The sequence below is a fragment of the Erpetoichthys calabaricus genome, chromosome 13, assembly GCF_900747795.2.
Source record: "Erpetoichthys calabaricus chromosome 13, fErpCal1.3, whole genome shotgun sequence".
Lineage (NCBI taxonomy): Eukaryota > Metazoa > Chordata > Cladistia > Polypteriformes > Polypteridae > Erpetoichthys > Erpetoichthys calabaricus.
Genome location: NC_041406.2, coordinates 1895001 through 1917215, shown reverse-complemented (window position 1 = coordinate 1917215; position 22215 = coordinate 1895001). Strand labels below are relative to the sequence as shown.

Here is a 22215-nt window from a genome sequence, read left to right as displayed (position 1 = left end):
AGGAGATCTGACTGAAGTGTTCAAAGTTACGAATTATTAGTCCAGTGGATCAAGACGGTGGCTTTAAAACAAGTTCTTCAAGAACACGGGGACATGGCTGGAAACTTTTTAAGGGTAAATTTCACACAAATGTTAGGAAGTTTTTTCTTTACTCAGAGAACCACAGACACTTGGAATAAGTGACCAAGTGGTATGGTAGACAGGAGGACTTTGGGGATTTTGAAAACTCGACTTGATGTTATTTTGGAGGAATTACGTGGACAAGACTGGTTAACTTTATTAGGCTGAATGGCCTGTTGTCATCTGAATTACTTTAAAGCGCAGATTCCAACTTGTGTGCCAAGGCCTGGATAAACTAATGTGCCAGAAGCACATTCAGTTTCTCTGCTGCTCCATTCATGCAGGGGGCCATGATGACATCACATCCATAGAGGGGCTATTCTGTATCTCTGCCATTCCATCCAAGGGCCACGCTAAACCACATCGGACCACAGACCTGTCAACACTCTGCGACGAAGTGGCACCTGGGGGCCTAAGCAAGATGAACTGATTATTGACAGGTTGTGGGTTGATTGTCACACTCATTTTACACCCACACACACTTATATTTTGGGCAGAATTGAAAACCTTACATTAACTTATGAAGAAAAGGTGTAACGTCCTCTCCTGCCTGTTATGGTTCTCTAGCTAAATGCCTGGGGTTATCGATGTAAAAGAAATGGAGACATAGTCAACTACAATGGCAGTCGACCCTGGCAAAAGTAAGCATACAATGGCTAAAGATGGGATTTGGGGTGTTCTGTTCACAATCTCTGTAATAAAGAGTCTGAAATGGAAAATATGGTCACACTAGGACCCTGGTATGACAAAACACCTGGTGAAGAATGTCACATCATGACCTCCTCAGTCCACTTGTGCTGGGTATGGCCATATTGCCAGTTTCTCCTTGAGATTTCCCAGGCACTGCCTGGCATCTCAAAAGATGAAATCTCTTCAACAAGACCAAGGCTTGGCACAGCTCCTGCAGCAGGAGTCCAGGCTGAAGGGACCTTTCCACGTTCTGCTCATTTTGTACACGTAGTCTCATTTGTTTAGTCATGACCAGTAAATCAAACACTCTTCCTGGATTCCTCCTACTACAGGTTTCATGTTTGATTTTTCAGTCCAGGATCTCCATTCTAGGCCACTGGCGTAAGTTTTTTCATGGGGGTTGACGATTGTGGTCTCTTGGTATCTTGTGCAGCTTTCTTGGGCAGCAGAGTCCAACGCATCTGATGTGCTGCTGTCAGCAGTTGGATGCGGAGGCTCTGTGGCTAATTTCTTACACATAAACGTTTTCAGTGGACCACCCGAGGCAGACTTTGACATCTGTGTGGCAGTCTCAAGGGGACATTGTTGGCTGTACCCAACCTTGAAGTCTATTTGAGATACCTTAAAGTGCATCTAAGCCATTTTAAAATCGACATAGTTTTGGATATCTGTAATTCACTTAAGATGTTTTAAATGCACTTTCAGATCATTCTAAATGTTAATTTGGCTGTCACAGCACAAACCACCACCCGAGTTCATTATTTAGTGACCGATTTATCAAGAGCAGCTTCTAAATCTCGTTTCCTCATGGAGATCACCGATATGTTCATCGACTCGCTCGCCTGGTGGTTGACAGTTAAGCCATTAGGTCACGTGTTCATTAGCAGCACTTCATTTAAGAGGATCACCCGCTTGCCTTGTCCTAAGTAAAGCTATTAAACCTGTTAAGTTTATCTAACCTTTTCCTGTTGCATTGCTACTTTATCATACCTTAGGTTCGTTAGACTTGGGTGATTCTTCAGGGCTTCAGCGAAGGCTTTTGCTCCTTCATCTCCTATGGTGTTCCCCCACATTCTGATGAAAAGAGGGAAAAAGAAACAGACAGCACAAAATGGATGAGATACCCTGGAATACTGGTCATCAGTCCTGCGTTACGACAGACACAAAGGCCGAGGATTATTGTGAGAAAAAACAATCGGGAGATGATTTACATGAAGGAGCAAAAGAGACAAACAAACAGACAACCAAAACACGAGGGCAAGACAGAAATGAGTAGTCGTGGACCGAAAGGAGTCCAATAAACACAAGCGGAGGCCAACACTACGGCCTGCTTGGCTTGAAGGTAACTATCAGTAGTAAGAAGTTCAAAGAGTTTCTCCATTGGAGAGAAGTGCCACATGACCACTGCCATATTTATATCAGCCTTGCCAGTGGTGTGTTGGAAGTTATCTAGAACTAATAAAAACGGTCTAGAAGGCTACTTACCCAACGTCAAAAATGGACTTGCTCTTCTGGATTGCACTGGCAAGATATTTTCCTCCTTCACTTGTAATTCTGTTGTATCCAATCCTAATCACACAAACAGTAAGGTCACCTCTGGTCACCAAGTGGCATCCACCATGTCCTGGTGTTGTGATGTCATGTGCTAAACTCTCTGGATCATGCACAGAACAAGCCCGTTTTATACGTATAATTATTTACTTTAACCATAGTATTAAATTGACTATTTTATACTTTTAACCGAGGTATTGGTTGGACCTTGTGAATTCAGCACTGTCTTTTCATTATTCTTATTTACTTTCCTGTGCTTTACTTTTCTTGTGTTTTTTCCCCCCCTTTCTCTTTTTTCTGCACTTGAGAACTGCAATTTCATCCCACTGTATTTTAGACATGGCTGGAATGACAAACGAACTTGAAGATGGTGTTACAGCACACAGCTTTTGAAAACTGATACGTCAGGACCCACATGGTCCTTATGGACTGCTATTGCCCGGGGTTGGCTCCTCAAGTGGGGTTTAAAAATAAAGAGTCCCCCATAGTGAAGGTGGGATGACAGTGAGTTTGAAAAAACATCATATAAGCCATACAGATCAGAGCGGGAAGGAGTAGTGTAGAAGAAAAAGATGTTAGGAGCATCTGACAGGATACTCCGTGGTCTCTGTCTTATCATCAGGAAGGTTCTTTTAAGAAAGACGTCTAGGTCAGCCCATGAACCACACGTTACCGGACCACAGGCCAAACTATTACTTCATTTAAGGCAGGTATCAGATACTTACTTCAAAATTCGAAGGCATGGACACTCCTCTACTATCTTCGCTACCATGCGAGCTCCATAATCTGTGATCTGATTCTTGTAAAGTCTGAAACAGACGAGGACAATTCCACACATTCAGTGAATAACCGCATGCCATGTCCGACATTTTGAGGTCAGGTACTTTCTACTCACTAATCTTGGTGAGGTGTTGCATATTGATTAGCACATGCAAGTCTAAATTTCACTGGACTCCCCTATGTGGCACAATAAGGTCCCTGTGAAGAGGGTCTCATCTATTTAATTACCCAAAGGAGAGATGTCATTCCTTCGATGCCAGAGACTGGCAATAGTCTCAGTAACTCATTGTGATATTTGGTGCTCTGTATTAATTGAAATTTCAGCATCTTGAAAACATGAAGGCCTCTTCGCTTACATGCTTTAGATGTGTTTAATCACAGTGGAGCGGGTCGCACTCCAAATAATTGCACTGTGGTAGCTGCTGGTGGCCTGCCCGTGACGTCTGGATTACAAAAGCCAGCTGAAGGAGCTCCTTTACATCCTGAACTAATAGCACCTACTGCAGTGCAAATGTCTGAACTGGGACACAGCATCATGTGATTCCATGACGTAACGGTGACTCACCCCGATTCTGCCACTTGTAGGTGGGCTCCTACCTGTGAGTGACAGCTAACAACCAATCAGCCAGTAGTACAATGCATACAATGTGGACTACACCGAAGGAAGAAAAGAGAGAGTTCTGGGATGTATAAACCGAGGAGAGGCTCGTCTGGCTGACATCTCACATTTTTTGTACGATGACAGAATGAAAAAAGAAAGGTGGCAGCTCTGGCTCATCTCACCATACCTGGAATACATTTGTACAGCCACAGGTGCCATATGGTGGTGGCTCTGAGGCTAAGGATCTGCGCTGGTATCTCAAAGGTTGCCGGTTCGAATCCCCATCACTGCCAAAAGAGATCCTACTCTGCTGGGCCCTTGAGCAAGACCCTTAACCTTCAATTTCTCCAGGGGCGTTGTACAATGGCTGACCCTGCACTCTGACCCCAAGGGGTATGCGAAAACTAACAAATTCCTAATACAAGAAATTGTATAATAAGGAAAAAAGAAGTTCGGTCATACTTTGCACTTCTTAGTGGTGCAATCTGACATCCTGAAGGAAACGAGATCTACCAACTGTAGTTGCTAAGTTGTGAAGTAGGCCAGTGTCTTTAACACTAGAATTACCAGAGCCTACGAAAAAACACCTTAAATCCGTTCACACCTCTCCCTCAGCGTCTTTTGTCCTGTAAATGTGCCGATTAAGACAAGCAACAAGCAGCCTGCTATTCCATCCCCCACCACCGCAGAACGTGCACAAAGTTCTTCCAGCTCGGGCCTTGATTATCTGGGAGTAAAGTGCTGGAGTTTTAGAGTGGAAATAACAGACCGTTATTTGGAACACATGCATTTCATGTGTGTTCCGTTTCTACAGTAATCTGTGTATAGAAACCACAGTATAAAGGGAAGTGTGTGCATTGCAACAGGTACACATGTCGTAAATGTAGGAAGGACGGTCCTTGCGTGTGTGTGTGAACTGTGAACATTTGAATGTGATGATTGCATATAGCGCTGAACTGGCCGCTCTGTACTATTGTTGCCTCTGCATGTCCTAGAGTACAAAAGAAACAGCAACATGTGGGGACTGGCAAGATCATGGGGGGTTTTACATGCGGTGTTATACGAATGAATATGAATAATATTGCATCTGTGCCACAATGTTTTCTAAAATGTACTGTACAGGTCATAAAATGAATAATTCCAAACAGCATATATACCTATGTGTTTTTTTTGTGTTTTTTTTTTTTGACATCATAGACCATAAGGCGCATACTAATTCAGCGTCAGCAGGAACACTCAATAAAACTGAATAAAAAAAAAATCAAGTAACGGTGAGATACGAAGAAGGCTGATTTACCAGCGTTTGTGTGTCAGCTTTTACCTCTCCAGATCAGAGAATGTCCAGTTCCATTTCCTCAAAACACCACTCACATCTACAGTTACTCCCAGTTTCAAATAAAAACTAACAGCGTCAGATCTCTAGGGCAGTAGTACGTATCGTGATCGTGACAGAGAATAAAAGTGAAAAAAAAGGTAACTTTTACAAGTGCTATAAATGTACACGGTCTGTTACAGACGCAAACCAAATGTGTGTGTGTACTGTATAATATTAACAATAAGAGCAGCTCACTACTGAAAACGGCAAATATAGGAGGCAGTCAGGATCAAACCGGGGACTCTTGATTACAAGTCAGCAAATCTTACTGCTACGCCACAGAAGCTGTTGTATCTTCCTTGAACCTTTTGTGAAAGTGTTTATTTGACCTTTGGACTTCAGGCTTCACACATTCTATAGTTTATGCCTACATTTTGTCATTTACTACTAAAATATGAAAAACGTTTCTGTTTTAACAATGTGTTTACACAGAATATTGTAGAAACGGAACACACATGAAATGCATGTGTTCCAAATAACGATCTATTATTTTCACTCTAAAACTCCAGCACTTCACTCCCAGATCATCAAGGCATGAGCTGGGAGAACTTTGTGCATGTTCTGCGGTGGTGGGGGATGGAATAGCCGGCTGCTTGTCTTAATTGGCACATTTACAGGACAAAAGACGCTGAGGGAGAGGTGCGAATGGATTTAAGGTGGGCCGGATCTACAAGTTTTTTCGTAGGCTCTGGTAATTCTAGTGTTAATTGCCTAAGTTAATTGGTGTGTAACCCCCTGTGATGATTGGCCCGGGGTTGTTTCCTGGATTGTACCCACTGCTGCCAGGATAGGCCCTGGCACTCTGCGAGAGTTAATTACATTAATCAGATTTCTGAAGGTTATGCTCTATACCTGTGACACTTGCTATTAAAACGTAATGCAATAACGAGGCACTAAAAGGCAGCATCTATATATTTTTATCTGTAAAACGAAAAAAAGAAAATGTGTGGTAAAACATAAAAACAGTCATCTATTAGCTCATTTATTTATTTATTTTTTATAAATGATGCTACCAACAGATTTCCATGTCATTACAATATTCTGTGATTTTTTGCTGAAATTCTCTTTCCACTAAGAGATGGCACAGACTCTCCATATTTCTACTTACCCGAGGACGCTGATGACTTTGTGTTTGACCAGCTCTTCAGCCAGGACCTCCACTCCGGAGTCTGTGATCTGATTAACAGACAATCTGAAACAAACACAGGATTGTAATTGTAAAGCGACATTATCCTCTAAACCTTCAGATGTCCTTCCATCCATCTGTTCACCCCAAAATTCTAAACTTATCCTAATGACGTTCACTTTCGGAGGTGGCCAACTTGAAGGAAATCCAGGACTGGATGGACACCCTACTAGAGAGGAGGCCTGTGCTTCTGAGTAACGTTAGCCTGTTACGGGGTTGTGCCAGTTGGTGCGTCACATCTGTTTCCTCACATTAGGGTACTGCTGTCCGGACTCCGCTGCTGATTGTCTTGTGTGAAGTTAACCAATTTGGACTTTTATTCCACAGAAACCTCAAAGTGCTATGTAACATTATTGGACCACACGGAACTGTTCAGTTTTATTGTGAATGTTTGTAAGAATATCTATGTTTGGATATATTCACTTTGAAGGGTAAATATTGATAGCTTACTGTTGTGGGGTACAAAACCTGTAAGTTTTGGTCTAGCTTTTCCTTATATTTTGCTGAAGACAACACTAGATGAACTTAAACGCAGGACACACCAAAGACTATTCTCTTCCCAATAGTACCTCACTTTTAAAACAGCTACTCAGACAAAAAGAGGAAGACATGACGATGCCTCAGGCTATCAATTACTTTATAATCTGAGAAAAGATGGGCATCTGGGACAACAAGTTGCTAAATGGGTTTACAGCCTGGGAAAGGTAGACATGCTAGTAGGTACTGAGCAACATCAAAACGTTTAATTGTTTGGGAAAAAACGGACGAGTGAATTCATTCGTCATATTGACAGCCAGCCAATCAGAACATCTAACAATCACATCTCGTGAAACCCCCGGGTAGAATTTTATAATAAATATGCCTCGTCTGAAGAGCGACATCAGAGGAGAAGAAGAGGAGAAGAGAGCGATGTCAGAGGAGGACGCTGGCAACGTGCAGCCGTTTCCATCTGATCATCAGAAAAGCATCTCATCAACAACTACGAGTGCTAAGATCACAAGCCACCTGTGACGCTCATCCTTGTCATCTTTGCTTTTTTGTAAGCTTTTTCTAAAGACTGTACATATCCAGACTTTACCATCAGTCTTATTTTCTATTATTCTTTGTTCTGTTTGGTATTATTATTATTCATGTAATAAATACCACGCTGCTTTTAACTTCCTATACTTTGTCTTCATATTTAGAATGATTGAAGTAATAAGGTATATTTCTTTGAGCACATGGAGCAGTGAAGAAGTGCCATATGATCCGAGCTGTGGACAAAGAGCTCAGTCCAGTAATGAAGAGTGCGTTAAAGTAAAATATTCACTGGTTGATAAATGGCTGATGGCCGGGGATGTTGACTCTTTGTATGTTTGAATGTATTCTTGGAGACCAAAGGTAACATTTATGTCTGAGATATTCCGTATCTAAGATATCACACATTGGTCATGCCTATGATAAGTACATTTCTTGGAGTACTGGGTAAAGCGCACTGTGTGTGTGTTAGTCATACGGTACTCATGTGGGTTAAAGTGCTAGGGAATAACGTGCTGTGTATGTGTCTTTCATACGGAAATTTGTGGCGAGGGTCTGTGTGTCCGAGTATGTCTACGTGTGTGTGTTAATCTTAAAGTGTGACAGTAGACCAACCCGGTAACGAACTTGACAAGTACACTTACCTTAAAGAAAATAGGTAGATGGAAATACCACAATAATACACTTACACAGGAGGGTGGGCAATCAAGGGGTTTATAATTACCGTATATACTCGCATATCTTGAAACCCAAAAAAATTGATCATAAAAATCAGACGCCAACTTATGCGCACGTTCAAAAATAAGACACATTTTTTTGTTTGTTTATTTTACATCTTCTTGCCTCCTCCAATCTCACGTCAGTTTCTCAGACACATCGAATTTTGTTGCAGCAGCACAATTTCTTTTGCCACTTCAACGGCTTTTAATTTCAAACCAGCTTCATGTTTTCTTTTGATTGAACGCTCCACCGTAGATAAGGGATGCCCTTACGATAAAGGTGTATGAGGGTGTGAGATACAAAAAACACAAAACAGTGCAAACGTCACTTTAGAATAGAAGAGAGAACTTCAACGCGAGTATATACGGTAGTGTATTGTATTATTCCATTGTTTGTTATTTTAATTGACGCAGCACTTCTCCCTCTACAATTTCCAAATCACTAAGTACCTCCTTAGCAGCCCTGTTACTGTTGAGAGGGGAAGGGATTGGATGGAAAGGGAAGAGGGTCCGGTGCAGTTGGATGATGGCTAACCTTTTCAAACGTTGTCTACCTCTTTAACGGGTGGTACAGTGTGACTGCCAGTCCATTAGAGACCAACTATTGTATTTATTGCCCCCAAACATTTATGACAGTTGATGGCACCCATGACTTTCAGACTCTTACCTAAGAACGGACAACTTGCTAAAACATGGCTGGAGCTCCTTTACGCCATAGTCATTCACATTGTTGTTGTCCAAGTCAAGCCCGATGCTTTTGCGGTAATGATGCAAGACAAAGTTGATGGCACTACAGTCAGCAGAATACGCATTGCAGCACGTCAGTCTTATGTAATTAGCTGAAATACCTTTTGCTGTCAGTTTTCCGATTTCTTCACTTTGTGTCTCAAAAATACATCGGAGCATCCAAATAAAAGTTGGCATGCCGTGTATTTTGTAGCCCTCCTGCTCCGATTTGGTGCGCGGCAGGCTTTTCAAATGATACTTCACAGTGTCTGACAGAAACGACTTTAACATCTCCCTCTTCCTTCTCAGCATTATGGGAGGCACTACGTGCTCAAGGAGGCTAACGCTGCTCCTGGACAGCAAACCACACAGAAAGAGGTTGGTGAACTGGAAGTGTTCGTTGTTTTGAAACGGGTCTTTTCCTCTCGGTTTGGAAGAGCTCAGGCAAGATGTAGATGGGAATGTTGGAAAACACCGCGACTTGCTGTAATCGCATTCTGTGAAAAATTTCAGGATGTCTTTGGAGTCGACTTGCTCATCAACCACCAAGGCAAAGGCCGTAAAGAAAGACTGGAGGGTTAAGTGAAGGAACTCGAAGGTGGACGGTTCTCCACATCCATCGTAATGAGCGACGGGTCGGAGGAAGCCCAAGCCAAGGTCCTTCTCTGCAATGTGGCAGGTGGAGATGCTCTCCGGGTCAAAGATGAAGCGGCTTTGCGCCATTCCCTTGTGCGCCAGCTTGGCAAAACCAATCAAAGTCTGCTTTGACAACCTGAAGGTTTCACTTTGGCACCGGTTATTTTTCTTCAGTGGGCCAGGATGAATCCGTTTGTTCAGAAATACTTCAGTCATCAGCAGGAAGACATTGGTGAGGGTCACATACATTGAAGGCAGCTCACATTGGTCGTAGACAGCCTGGAAATATTTGAAACATTTAAAAATGATCCAGCAGAACAGCGGAATGGAGCAAAGACTGCAGAGGTAAGGGTTGGCGTCCAACTGGTTCAGCACCAGGGTGCGGTAGCTTCTGTCCTTGAAGTGCAGGTTGGCATACAATGTAAGGCCGTCCTTGGAGAACCCTTTGAGGACGAGTTTCTTTCTGATGACTTTTTGCTGAATTTCTGTGCCACTCCTAGCGGTCAGGACCTTTTTAGACCCCTTTAATAGCTTCCCTTTAAGGAGGTTCATAAGCAGAAGAAGCGGATGAGTCTTCTCCTCAGGTGAACACACTTCAGGAAATTTGCTCAGATCGCACTCGGACTGGATCTCGTCGTAGCCATCAAAGGTGAATAAAACCGACTCTGGAAAGTGGTTGATGTATCTGAAGACCTCATCATCGGGATCTTTGTCTGGATAACACGTGTATTTAAAAAGGAGATCTTTTAAGGAAAGGTTGTCTGTGTCCTTGAAGACCCCAAACATCCTGCAGCGGAACGTGAAGAAGAACTTGGCCTCAATGTTTAGCTCTTTTCTAGACCACAGATTCTGCAGTTTTTGCAACAAAATGGATTTGCCAACACCAGCATCGCCAATAATTAAGATGGTCTCTGCATGCTCATTAAAGACACCGTGGTCTCCAAACAGGTCCGTTATGTGGTTCAGGTAGCCCAGGCTCTCATTGCGATCATTCATTATTTCAATAAGGGTGTCGGTGTACATGTCGTCCAGCAGCATCTCCTCTCCTTGTGTATAAGAGATGATAAACTTTGTGTCTCGTTCCAGCTCGTCTCGGAGCTTTTCACAGTACTTGCTCACTGTGGAGAAAGCAGAAACAATGAGTGCTACGTGCAACGGAGTATGAGAAAGGTACTACATAAAGGAAATGTGACATCATTGTGGCCTGGCGAGCCCGGACTACGTGAAGGGCGCTATATGAAAAGAAAATATTCCTGAAGCAGAAGATCCACAGACAGTCCATGAGGCTGGCAGGCTTTTAAGTTTTTTTTTGGTTCATTCTAAGAAACATAAAAATCTTTAAAAAGAAAGATGGAACACCTGCATTAAAATTTGATATCGGCGTAGTAACTGATAATTATGGGCAGGTTGGTTTAGTGTGAGAAAAATACCTGGAGATTCAAAACGTATCTGAGAATTGAGAGTCAGGCACAGGACCAAACCAGGAGAATCCCGGAGGACATCCATCCATCCATCCATTATCCAACCCGCTATATCCTAAATCCCGGAGGACACCAGTCGGAAAAAGGCGGCATGGCAGGACATTCAGGAGGGTCCAGGACTTGGTTAACTGATTTGAAAGCTGGAGCATTTTACATTTTTTAGTTACTTTCTCGAAGAGTCAGTTATCATATTTGTGTATTAGTGAGTCATAATCAGACATAGCAGTGATAACAGAAATTAATTACAGGGGATTCAGACAATATTCAGGCCCCTTCACTTTCTACACACTTTATTTCTCCATTTAAAATGAAATCAACAACACAGTAACGTGAGGGGGGCTGGAGACTTTCTGAATCCAGGAGTTAGCAGACGCCATTAAATCCACGCGTTCAAACATCACTTTATAATGTCATGTAGGACTTGTCCTGTGGACCCCAGAATGGCTTATGGTGCGTCAGGAGACGAGAGTGTCCAAGTTATTTAAAAATGGCTGATGTCCTAATGTTAGTTGCTCAGACTAGTTGTGGAGGGTCTAAACAACATACCTGTAAAGCTCTGCCAATAAACGACAGTGTCTGAGAAATACTGACATGTGAGAATGTGCGCTGCAGTGAGGGCGTCTTCAGCGTAACGTAAAGACTGCGGACGGGTTTTCCTCTCACTGCTTACGGAATGACACTTCTAGAATTCCTTCCCTCTCACATTCACTTCTAGATAAATAACTTTTTGTTTTTGTTACTATTCCGCTTGACTTACCTCAAGGTGCCAGTGAAGCAATTTTTTGTGCCAGTGCCAGTGCCACCTCTGCTGGTGTTTCACTAACTTATATTGGGGCTGTCAGATGATTAAAAGAGGAAAACTGTGAAAATATTCAAGTTAAACTGACTGCTCTCAAGGTAAACTTGAAATAGTAAACTACTCCATAAATGAAGCGGAGTGTTTCACTCTTTTTAAGACAAGTGTGCAAATTTTCCAATATTTGAAATTTCTGACATTTGTACAGCAGGTTCTATCTGAGAGATTTCAAGAAAATTCAGCTCTCGTGACAAACTTCCTTGAAGAATAAGTGAGGCAAATTTCAACAAAATCAGCCCGCTGGGAACCAAGTTGTGTTATGCAGACAGACAGACAGACATGGCAACCACAGTAGGTGCTTTCTCATTCTATGTAAAAGAACCTAAAATGACGGTCAAAACACAAAACGGAAGAAACAAAATGTCAAGTTACAGTGCAACAGAACAAACAGAACCCGACGCTAAGTTGAATTTTCTCTTTTCTACACTAATTAAAGAACTTATATAGTAATGGTTCTCTAAATGTTTGTATTTTGTGATGGGGAACTGAGACGGCAGATGACACCGTGGCATTTTCAGTCAAATGATGGCAACAGGACCTGGTTGCTAAAACAACAAGATGGCCTCCAGAAGCACAAAAAGGTGTCAAAATAAGATGTTAAAATATTTTAGTGTTAGTAAAATTAATTTAAAAAAAAAAAAAGCAAAATAAAATAGAATAAAAGAATGCTAAAATTAGTGCTTTATAAAGAATTATCAAGAGGTAAAGATGACAGAGACATGATGTTCCACTCGCCTACCCAGATGGGCCTGAGTGCTGCCATGCAGCGGGCGATGCCTTAGCGTCACACCAGTTCTGATCCCGGACAGGCCTGATCCCATTGGCACTCCAACGATTTTGACTATCGGGATGGGGTTCCCGAGGGCTTCCCCCATCCCCTTCATAAAGTGAGCACAGCAGAGCTACTACTGCGGAGAGCAGAAAGGAGCCCTGTCTGTCGTCTCAGAGAGTGCCAATCCTGCCACCAACACCCATGAGGATGGCTTGCAGGGCCGGATGCAGTTTAACGTCATACCCAGTACCGCTGGTTTGACTTTATGTTGCTCACGGAGTCCCGAATGAGGCACATGACCTGCATTGTGAGGAAGCGTCAGTTACGGCACTACGGCCATGCTGCGTGATTCCCTGATGTTGATTGGCTCACAGGACCCGAGCGGCTGGACCAGGCCAAGAGGACGCCCACGTAACACCTGATAGAGGGTCATTTCTGGAGGGTGGAACTGGACCACGTGTCTGCCTGGTTTTGCCAACCAGGATCCTGAGCCGTTTCGTCATGTGGTGGAAGAGGCAACGCGCTGTACCAGTGCATGCTCCCCAACCTGACCTGACCTGAAAGATGAGAGACAACACCTCACTGGAGGTCCAAGCACAGTACTGCATATAAAACAAGTGAGACATCCAGAAGGACGAGGTTTATTAACAAGAACAAGAGTGCCGGACTGAACATCAGAACAATCCTGGCGAGAGCAGCCATTAAGCCCACCAAGCTCACCAGCCCGACTCAGCTAATTTCTCCTAAATAACTCAAGTTGAGCTTTGGAGCTCCCTAAAGTTTTACAGCACTTCTTCCTCACTTTATTCCATGTGGCTTTGGTTCTTTGTGAGAAGAAAAACTTGCTAAGATTTGTGCCAAATTTACTAACGGAGTCCCCCTGTTCTCACTGAAGACTTTATTGTAAAGTAATGGCTAAGATCCACAGTACACATCCCCTTCATAATTTTAATTTTTCTGTATTTCTTTATGTATTTATTTAATTATTTGTTCATTTCCTAATTTCAGTGACTCTGCACACAGCATTAATTACAACTTGAAATGAAGACTGACGTTTTCCCCTGTCAGTGTGGAGAGGACTAGCGAGTACGGCTTTTTGATTGGTGAATCGCCAGTCGAGTGGACGTTCATCTTTTCACCGTCTTTACAGCAGACATTTCAGATGCGGACTCCTCATGATGAACTCAGAATCTCCAGAATTAAAGTGAACATTTTCTGCAGTAATTCCAGGCAACTTGCAAACTCACACACCTTGAAATCCCAAACAGAAGCAAACTGCAAGAAACTTTGAAATGAAATGTGCAAACAGCACAAGGATTTTAAGGTTTTGGTAGGAGGAAAAGCAGCAACTCACCACACCAGCCCACAGGACCTTAAAATGGACAGCAGAGACAGCAAAACTACAATTCTGCAGTCCTTAATTTATAGCTGACAGTGTTGGCGAACAATAAATAAACGTATTGTGAAAGGTGACCATAAATCCTGCGGTGGGCTGGCGCCCTGCCCGGGGTTTGTTTCCTGCCTTGGGCCCTGTTGGCTGGGATTGGCTCCAGCAGACCCCTGTGACCCTGTAGCTAGGATAGAGTGGGTTACATAATGGATGGATGACCATAAATCGTCGTCTCGGGGCGGGAAAAAAAAGACCGAGGGAGACTCTGATAAAAGCCTTCACTTTGGAAACACTGCTTGACCACCCACATTATTTAGGAGGACCCTTTTCAACCTGCCGACTACCACCCACCGTCCCTCCTGCCCAGATTACCACACTCGGCCCACTGCTGATTCAGAGTCACGTTTCATGTCAAATCAGTTTACAGTCGTTACTGTGATTCTCATACTGTATCTTTACTGCTCTATTTGTCACTTCTGCTCTCTTTGTGAATCAGCTATGAGACGCTTTAAGGCAAGAAACACACCGCAGCCTCCTTTTACTGTTCATCACCACCTTGGAATCCTGTGGCCTCGGAGTTAACGTCATAGTGGCTACCATATGAGCTACCTTGATGTTCAAGTCTGTTATTTGCATTTCTCCAATTCAGACAACACGGTGTCCGTCTCCAAACAGACGACTGTTGAGAAACCTGCACTGTGGCAGGGACTGGGGTCTATCGTTACCACTAACCTGTCCTACTTTAAAGGCAGACGATAAAAAGGATACGCCAATATGGCACCCTGCGGCGCACCACCGTACACACCTTTTTAAAATGTTCAGTTCAAACCTGATGACTTAGCATTTACAATATGAGAGAAATAAAAAATAGCTAGTGGTCCATAAACGCTGAGAAATCTAAAGCCAAATCCTACTGACTCACTCATCATGAAATCTCCCAAACCAAGAGGACTTGGGACTTGAAATTTGGAATGTAGGTTACCCTTGGCCTATAGGTGCTTGCTAAGAAACTGTATTAAAAATTTCGTGGTCCAAGCGTGTTCTGTCTGTATGTCTGTCCACTTTTCACGAGAGAATCACTTAACGGATTTAGATCGGGTTGTTTTCTATAATTTGCTTGAACTCTTTGTGACTTCTCTCATCGCACTAAGTACCTACCAGAGTTCGCTTGCGGTAGCGATGTGTTTATGCAAATCCAACAGAGTGGCTGTGGGCTGACAGCAGGGGGGTGGGGCCTTCCTCATTCACTCGCCAGCCTCTGTTCGAGTTGGTCTACCTGTCGCCACATGTTGGAGCGCACCTCGCCTCCACTTAGCTAGCGACATCCGTTTGTTCAGCAGACATTATCATCTACAGCTTGTTAAGGAGTAACGTTTGACGTTTTTGAGAGAGAGATCAGAGCTCCGTGTGTTTTAGAGGGTAGCTACTGATTGCCAGAGATATCACGACCACGCGGGGTACGCTCTCTCGTCAGAGTTGAACACGATCAGATACAGTGCCAACGTCTATTTATTTCTAAAGTTTGTTCTGTTTCATTACTATGTGGGTGAAGCCACAGGGTCCAGCTAGTATATTTTAACAAAGAAAAGACAAGAGGAGAAAAGAACAATAACAATCCCTTTCATCTGCTCCCACAACCCAAAAGTAACCCTTATATGTGCCGATACTAAAATATATACGAGGTGAGACACAAAAATAACCGGACTGGGCTTGGGGCTTTCCTGGAAAACCGTCTGGAGGTCGGCCACATGTGAATCATAGAACTCTATCCCCTCCTACGGGCCAGGTGTATCCTGTGAAGAGCCCAGTCAGGATTTGCACAACAATCGCTACACGAGTTGCTGCGATAATGTCAGGTGAAAAAAGCAAACAGCGAGACGAGACAAGACAAGACAATGCTCCAACACACAAAGCTTTTTCCGTAAAGCAGTTTTTGACTGACAAAAACATTCCTGTCCTCCCTCGATCATCCTCCTTATTCACCCGATTTAGCTCCCTGTGATTTTTACTTGTTCTCAAAAATCACAAGTAACCTGAAGGGAAGACATTTTTCTTTAATGGGTAAAGTGAGGACAGAAACGGCAAGCCTGTTAAAGAGCCTCAAGCAAGAAGACTTCCAGCTCTGTTTCAATCAATGGAAGATACGTCTGGAGCCATGTAGAGATCAGGAGGGGGAGTATAGAGAAGGCGACAATGTTTAGAATGCTGGAATTCAGCAATACATTTTTTTTTTACCAATCCAGCTATTTTTGTGTCTCACCTCATATATAATATACATATATATACATATTATATATACACACACATACAGTGCATCCGGAAAGTATTCACAGCGCATCACTTTGACCACCTTTTGTTATGTTACAGCCTTATTCCAAAATGGATTCAATTCATTTTTTTCCTCAGAATTCTCCACACAACAACGTGAAAAACGTTTACTTGAGATTTTTGCAAATGTATTAAAAATAAAAAAACTGAGAAATCCCATGTCCATAAGTATTCACAGCCTTTGCTCAATACTTTGTCGATGCCCCTTTGGCAGCAATTCCAGCCTCAAGTCTTTTTGAATATGATGCCACAAGCTTGGCACACCTATCCTTGGCCAGTTTGGCCCATTCCTCTTTGCAGCACCTCTCAAGCTCCATCAGGTTGGATGGGAAGCGTCGGTGCACAGCCATTTTAAGATCTCTCCAGAGATGTTCAATCAGATTCAAGTCTGGGCTCTGGCTGGGCCACTCAAGGACATTCACAGAGTTGTCCTGAAGCCACTCCTTTGATATCTTGGCTGTGTGCTTAGCGTCGTTGTCCTACTGAAAGATGAACCGTCGCCCCAGTCTGAGGTCAAGAGCGCTCTGGAGCAGGTTTTCATCCAGGATGTCTCTGTACATTGCTGCAGTCATCTTTCCCTTTATCCTGACTAGTCTCCCAGTCCCCACAGCATGATGCTGCCACCACCATGCTTCACTGTAGGGATGGTATTGGATTGGTGATGAGCAGTGTCAGGTTTCCTCCAAACGTGACGCCTGGCATTCACACCAAAGAGTTCAATCTTTGTCTCATCAGACCAGAGAATTTTCTTTCTCATGGTCTGAGAGTCCTTCAGGTGCCTTTTGGCAAACTCCAGGCGGGCTGCCATGTGCCTTTTACTAAGGAGTGGCTTCCATCTGGCCATTCTACCATACAGGCCGGATTGGTGGATTGCTGCAGAGATGGTTATCCTTCTGGAAGGTTCTCCTCTCTCCACAGAGGACCTCTGACAAAGTGACCATCGGGTCACCTCCCTGACTAAGGCCCTTCTCCCCCAATCGCTCAGTTTAGATGGCTGGCCAGCACTAGGAAGAGTCCTGGTGGTTTCGAACTTCTTCCACTTATGGATGATGGAGGCCACTGTGCTCATTGGGACCTTCAAAGCAGCAGACATTTTTCTGTAACCTTCCCCAGATTTGTGCCTTGTGACAATCCTGTCTCGGAGGTCTACAGACAATTCCTTTGACTTCATGCTTGGTTTGTGCTCTGACATGAACTGTCAACTGTGGGACCTTCTATAGACAGGTGTGTGCCTTTCCAAATCATGTCCAGTCAACTGAATTTACCACAGGTGGACTCCAATGAAGCTGCAGAAACATCTCAAGGATGATCAGGGGAAACAGGAGGCACCTGAGCTCAGTTTTGAGCTTCATGGCAAAGGCTGTGAATACTTATGGACATGGGATTTCTCAATTTTTTTATTTTTAATAAAACTGCAAAAATCTCAAGTAAAGTTTTTTCACGTTGTCATTATGGGGTGTTGTGTGTAGAATTCTGAGGAAAAAAATGAATTTAATCCATTTTGGAATAAGGCTGTAACATAACAAAATGTGGAAAAAGTGATGAAGCGCTGGGAATACTTTCTGAATGCACTGTATATATATATGAGGTAAGAGTATCACTCCCCCAGTTCCCCTTCCAAAGCTCACATGTAAGTCCAAAGTTACAGCCCCTGATGTCAGCAGGTGTAACGAAGAGTATAACTGGATGCCGACCCCAAGCCGTGAAAGTCTTAACTATATAAAGCTATACAGTCGGTCTGCGCCATGATAAAGAACGTTAAGGTTTTCGTGAAGCTCACCCGAGTCTGTGGGAAATAGCAGAACATCCAATTCACAAATCAAAAGAGAATCACCGCCTTCCACCTAACAGTCAGGTCTTTAGAAGCTCTTCTCATGGCCCAGGCAGATGCTGATCTGCTTCGTTCGATTTTCCCCTCGTCTTCTTAGCTGTCCTCTCTCTCCTTTAAAATGGCGCGCTTTATGTAAATTGCTCCCAGAAAACAAAAAAGGAAACTGGATGTCCCACCTTCCGGGGCACCGCTGTCAAGCACAGTCTGTAAGTCCAATCCACACAAAACCCAAGCAACAGCAGAAAAACACATAACTTTTGTCTATCTATCTACAGTTAGGTCCATAAATATTCGGACAGAGACAACTTTTTTCTCATTTTGGTTCTGTACTTTACCACAATGAATTTGAAATGAAACGACTCCGAAGCAGTTGAAGTGCAGACTTTCAGCTTTAGTTCAGTGGGGTGAACAAAATGATTACATAAAAATGTGAGGCAACTAAAGCATTTTTTGAACACAATCCCTTCATTTCAGGGGCTCAAAAGTAATTGGACAAATTAAAGAACTGGAAATCAAATGTTCATTTCTAATACTTGGTTGAAAACCCTTTGCTGGCGATGACAGCCTGAAGTCTTGAACTCCTGGACATCACCAGATGTTGGGTTTCCTCCTTTTGAATGCTCTGCCAGGCCTTTACTGCAACGGCTTTCAGTTGCTGTTTGTTTCTCGGCCTTCAACAAGTTTAGTCTTCAACAAGTGAAATGCCTGCTCAATTGGGTTAAGATCAGGTGACTGATCATCTGTCAAGGTGTATCTATCTATCTATGTGGCAGCACTATGAGGGTCTAGGGTCTGTGTGGGTACTTTATTTAGTGAATACAGACAAGCTTTATCAGGAAAGTGGAGCGTAGTAAATATGGCGCTGGATTTTGAGTTGTCGTTTAATGATGTCACATATCACAAACATCTGGGATCACAATGCCTGCAACGAATGGGCCGCTACATCACAGCAATAGAGCACCAACATGAGGAATACAAAACAAACCACATTAAAAATACAGCACCTTCAGAAAGTCGTCAGGCCCCTTGTGCTAAAATCATTTCAATTCATTTCTCTCCGTCATTCAACAGAGCCTTGAGAATGACAAAGTGAAAATAGGATTTTAGAAAGGGTTTCAGATTTATTACAAATAAAAAACTGAAAACGCACACTGACACACGAATTCTGACCTTTGACACTTGAAACTTTGCTCAGGTGCACCCCATTCTATTGGCCGTCACCGAGATGTTTCTACACCTTGTTTGGAGTCCACCTGTGGTCATTTCAATAGAGTGGGCGGATTAGAAAAGGCACACACCTGAATAGAAAGTCCCATAGGTGAGCAAAAACCAAGCCATAAGATTGAAGGAGCTGCTTGCAGAGCTTAGAAATGAGATCATGTCAAGGTCTGGTGAGGCCTACAAAAACATTTCTGCAGCACTGAAGGTTCTCAAGAGTGAAGTGGCATTAAATGGAGGAAGTTTGGATAAACCACAAGCTGGCCACCCAGCTAAACTGAGTGATCGGGGGAGAAGGGCCTTGGCAACAGAAGTGACCAAGAACCCATGAGGAGTGACAGAGGACCTCAGTGGAGATGGTTGTCTTTCTGTGTGTTTCTTCCATCACTGCAGCGCTCCATCCACTGATCTTTGTTTATGGCAGAGCAGCCAGATGAAAACCTCTTCTTAATAAAATACACATGGAAGTCCACATAAAGTTTGCAAAATGGCACCTGAAGGACTGTCAGATTGTGAGAAACATGATCCTCCGGTCTGATGAAACCATGATTGAACTGTGTGGCCTCACATCTGGAGGAAACCAGGCCCTGCTCGTCACCTCCATCATACCAGTGTAACTTGGTGGTGGCAGCAACAGGGCCTGGGAGACAAGTCAAGGGTTGAAGGAAAGAAGAACAGAGCAAAGTACAGAGATAACCTTAATGGAAATGTACTGCAGAGCGCAGGGCACCTAAAACTGGGCTGACGGTTCACCTTCCAAAAGCAAAAACAACACAGAAGTGTCTTAGGAACAACTTTGTGAATATCATTGAGTGGTCTAACCAGAGTCTGGACTTGAACCCCTCTGGAGAGCCCTGAAAACAGAAACAGCTGCCCACTGATGGTCTCCATCCAACCTGACAGAGCCTGGGAGAGGAGTGGCAGGAAATCCCCAAACTCAGGTGTGTGAAGCCTGTCACGTCAAACCCAACAAGACTGCAGGCTGGAATGGCTACCTGAGCACAGGGCCTGAATACTTGAGTCTAAGGGATACCTCAGTTTTTTATTTCTAATAAACTTGTAAACATTTTTAGATGCCAGTTTTTCACATTACAGTGAACCCTCGTTTATCACGGTTAACCCATTCCAGACTCTACCGTGATAAATACATTTTCGTGAAGTAGGATTCTTTATTTATAAATTGAATATTTTCGCAGTTAGAGTATAGAAAACCTGTTTACGACCTTCTAAATACGTTTTTTAACATTATTAGAGCCCTCTAGACATGAAATAACACCCTTTAGTCACCATTACACTCGTATTACCCAATATATTAGACAAAATAAGAGAAAATAAGACATATTAGACGTTACAAATATCATATTATTACTAGGCTCACCCGCCTTTTAAGGCGACCGACATTTATCCTCAATTTGTGTGCGTTCCATGTGTATATCAGGCATGTAAGTGTAGGGAATGAGAACATCAAAGTGCCCATTCATAACATCTCCCGAAAACCTACGTTTTTTTATCCCCTCGAGTGCCTGTCCAAAGTCATACAATGTCAGCCCGAATCTGTACCGCTAAAGACGGAGTTTCATGCACTAAATAAGCTATAGATGAGAATAAGCAAGCACCCTCTCCCCTGATATTTACTACGCGGTGAGGCATTTGTACTTCATCAACATTAATTATTTCCAGAGACATAATTTTGTCTATTTTTCCAGCGCATCACGCACAAAAGCAAGGGAACGATGGGAGCACCAGAACTCTGCTCACATCGCGTCGCTTCGTACCGCAAGCCGCAAGTAGTAAGTCTGTGATAAGCGGAATACCGCTACGCTTTGCACTCACGGGACGGAAGGACAATCCCGACTGCTTTTATATAGTAGATTATTGTACTGTACATTTAATTACACACACACACAGTTCTTACACACAACCACTAACCTATGAAGGCAGAACCTCAGTAGGAGAGTCTTCAGGTGGTGCAGTATCTTCAGCGGAAGAAGACAACGACACACCTGCTGAAGGAGTACTAGGAGTAGGCAGTGGGTGTCTGGGTGCGCGGCTGAAGAACATCTTGCTAGGCAGTTGCTGCCGCTGTCTTTTCATATGCGTGAGGAGGCTTTTGTAGGGTATTGCCATCTTTGATCATATCCAAGAGTTTCACCTTCTCCTGGATGGTAAGCATCTTCCTCCGGCGCTTAGTTTCATTGTCAGAAGGCTTAGAAAAAGCAACACGTTTAGGAGCCATCGCGGGGCTTAGATAAAAGTTCTCAGAAAGCGCATGCCTAGTGACGTAAGCGTGTACGAGAAAAAATCACAATAGAGTGAAGCCGCGAAAGTCGAAGCGTGATATAGCGAGGGATCACTGTATCATTGTGCGGAGTGTTGCTTGTGATTTTAGCAGAAGGATTCAAAGTAAGAAAATGTGCAAAAAGTGAAAGGGCTTGAAGACTTTCTGAGGGGGCTGTAGATAACGGTGACAAAATAAACCCAAATATGAAAAGTAAAGAGGAACAAATTCTCCACAACACAAAACTCCGACACAAAATGGCAGGCCTAGCGAACAACAAAAGGGTACAGTGAACTGAAATAAAAATTACACGCCATCGGGACAATCACAGATGTGAATTCATTACTTTTACAGTACAACTCGCCACTTGCCTTTTATACTAAACCTTTTGTTTACCCTTTGTCTCTTTTTCATGGTTTTATTTATTTATTTTTTGCATGTATAAGGTGCAGCCTGAGGATGAGTGACAATCTTTGAAAGTATGAATGGTGGGCCGGAGTTGGAGAAGAAATAAAGCAGTTAAAAAAATGGAAAGGATCAACGTTGTGTACTTACCTCGTCTCGCTTACTGGGCCGAAACGTTAACTGCCACAGATGGACGACGTGCTGAACGCTGATGGCCCTGCTATGCCACCTGTCTCACCCTTTGATATTTTCTGG

General features: G+C 43.3%; 1 protein-coding gene across 1 annotated transcript in view; it reads right to left on the bottom strand.

Annotated features, from left to right (window-relative positions):
* Positions 1–22215, bottom strand: part of nod1 (nucleotide-binding oligomerization domain containing 1) — a 68281-nt gene that overhangs the window by 19448 nt on the left and 26618 nt on the right. The window contains exons 4-8 of the mRNA XM_028817876.2: positions 8707–10519; positions 6226–6309; positions 3087–3170; positions 2296–2379; positions 1801–1884 (exon numbers count right to left, since the gene is read on the bottom strand). Of these exons, the coding sequence (XP_028673709.1) occupies positions 1801–1884; positions 2296–2379; positions 3087–3170; positions 6226–6309; positions 8707–10519 (2149 nt within the window). The remainder of the gene's footprint in view (positions 1–1800; positions 1885–2295; positions 2380–3086; positions 3171–6225; positions 6310–8706; positions 10520–22215) is intronic.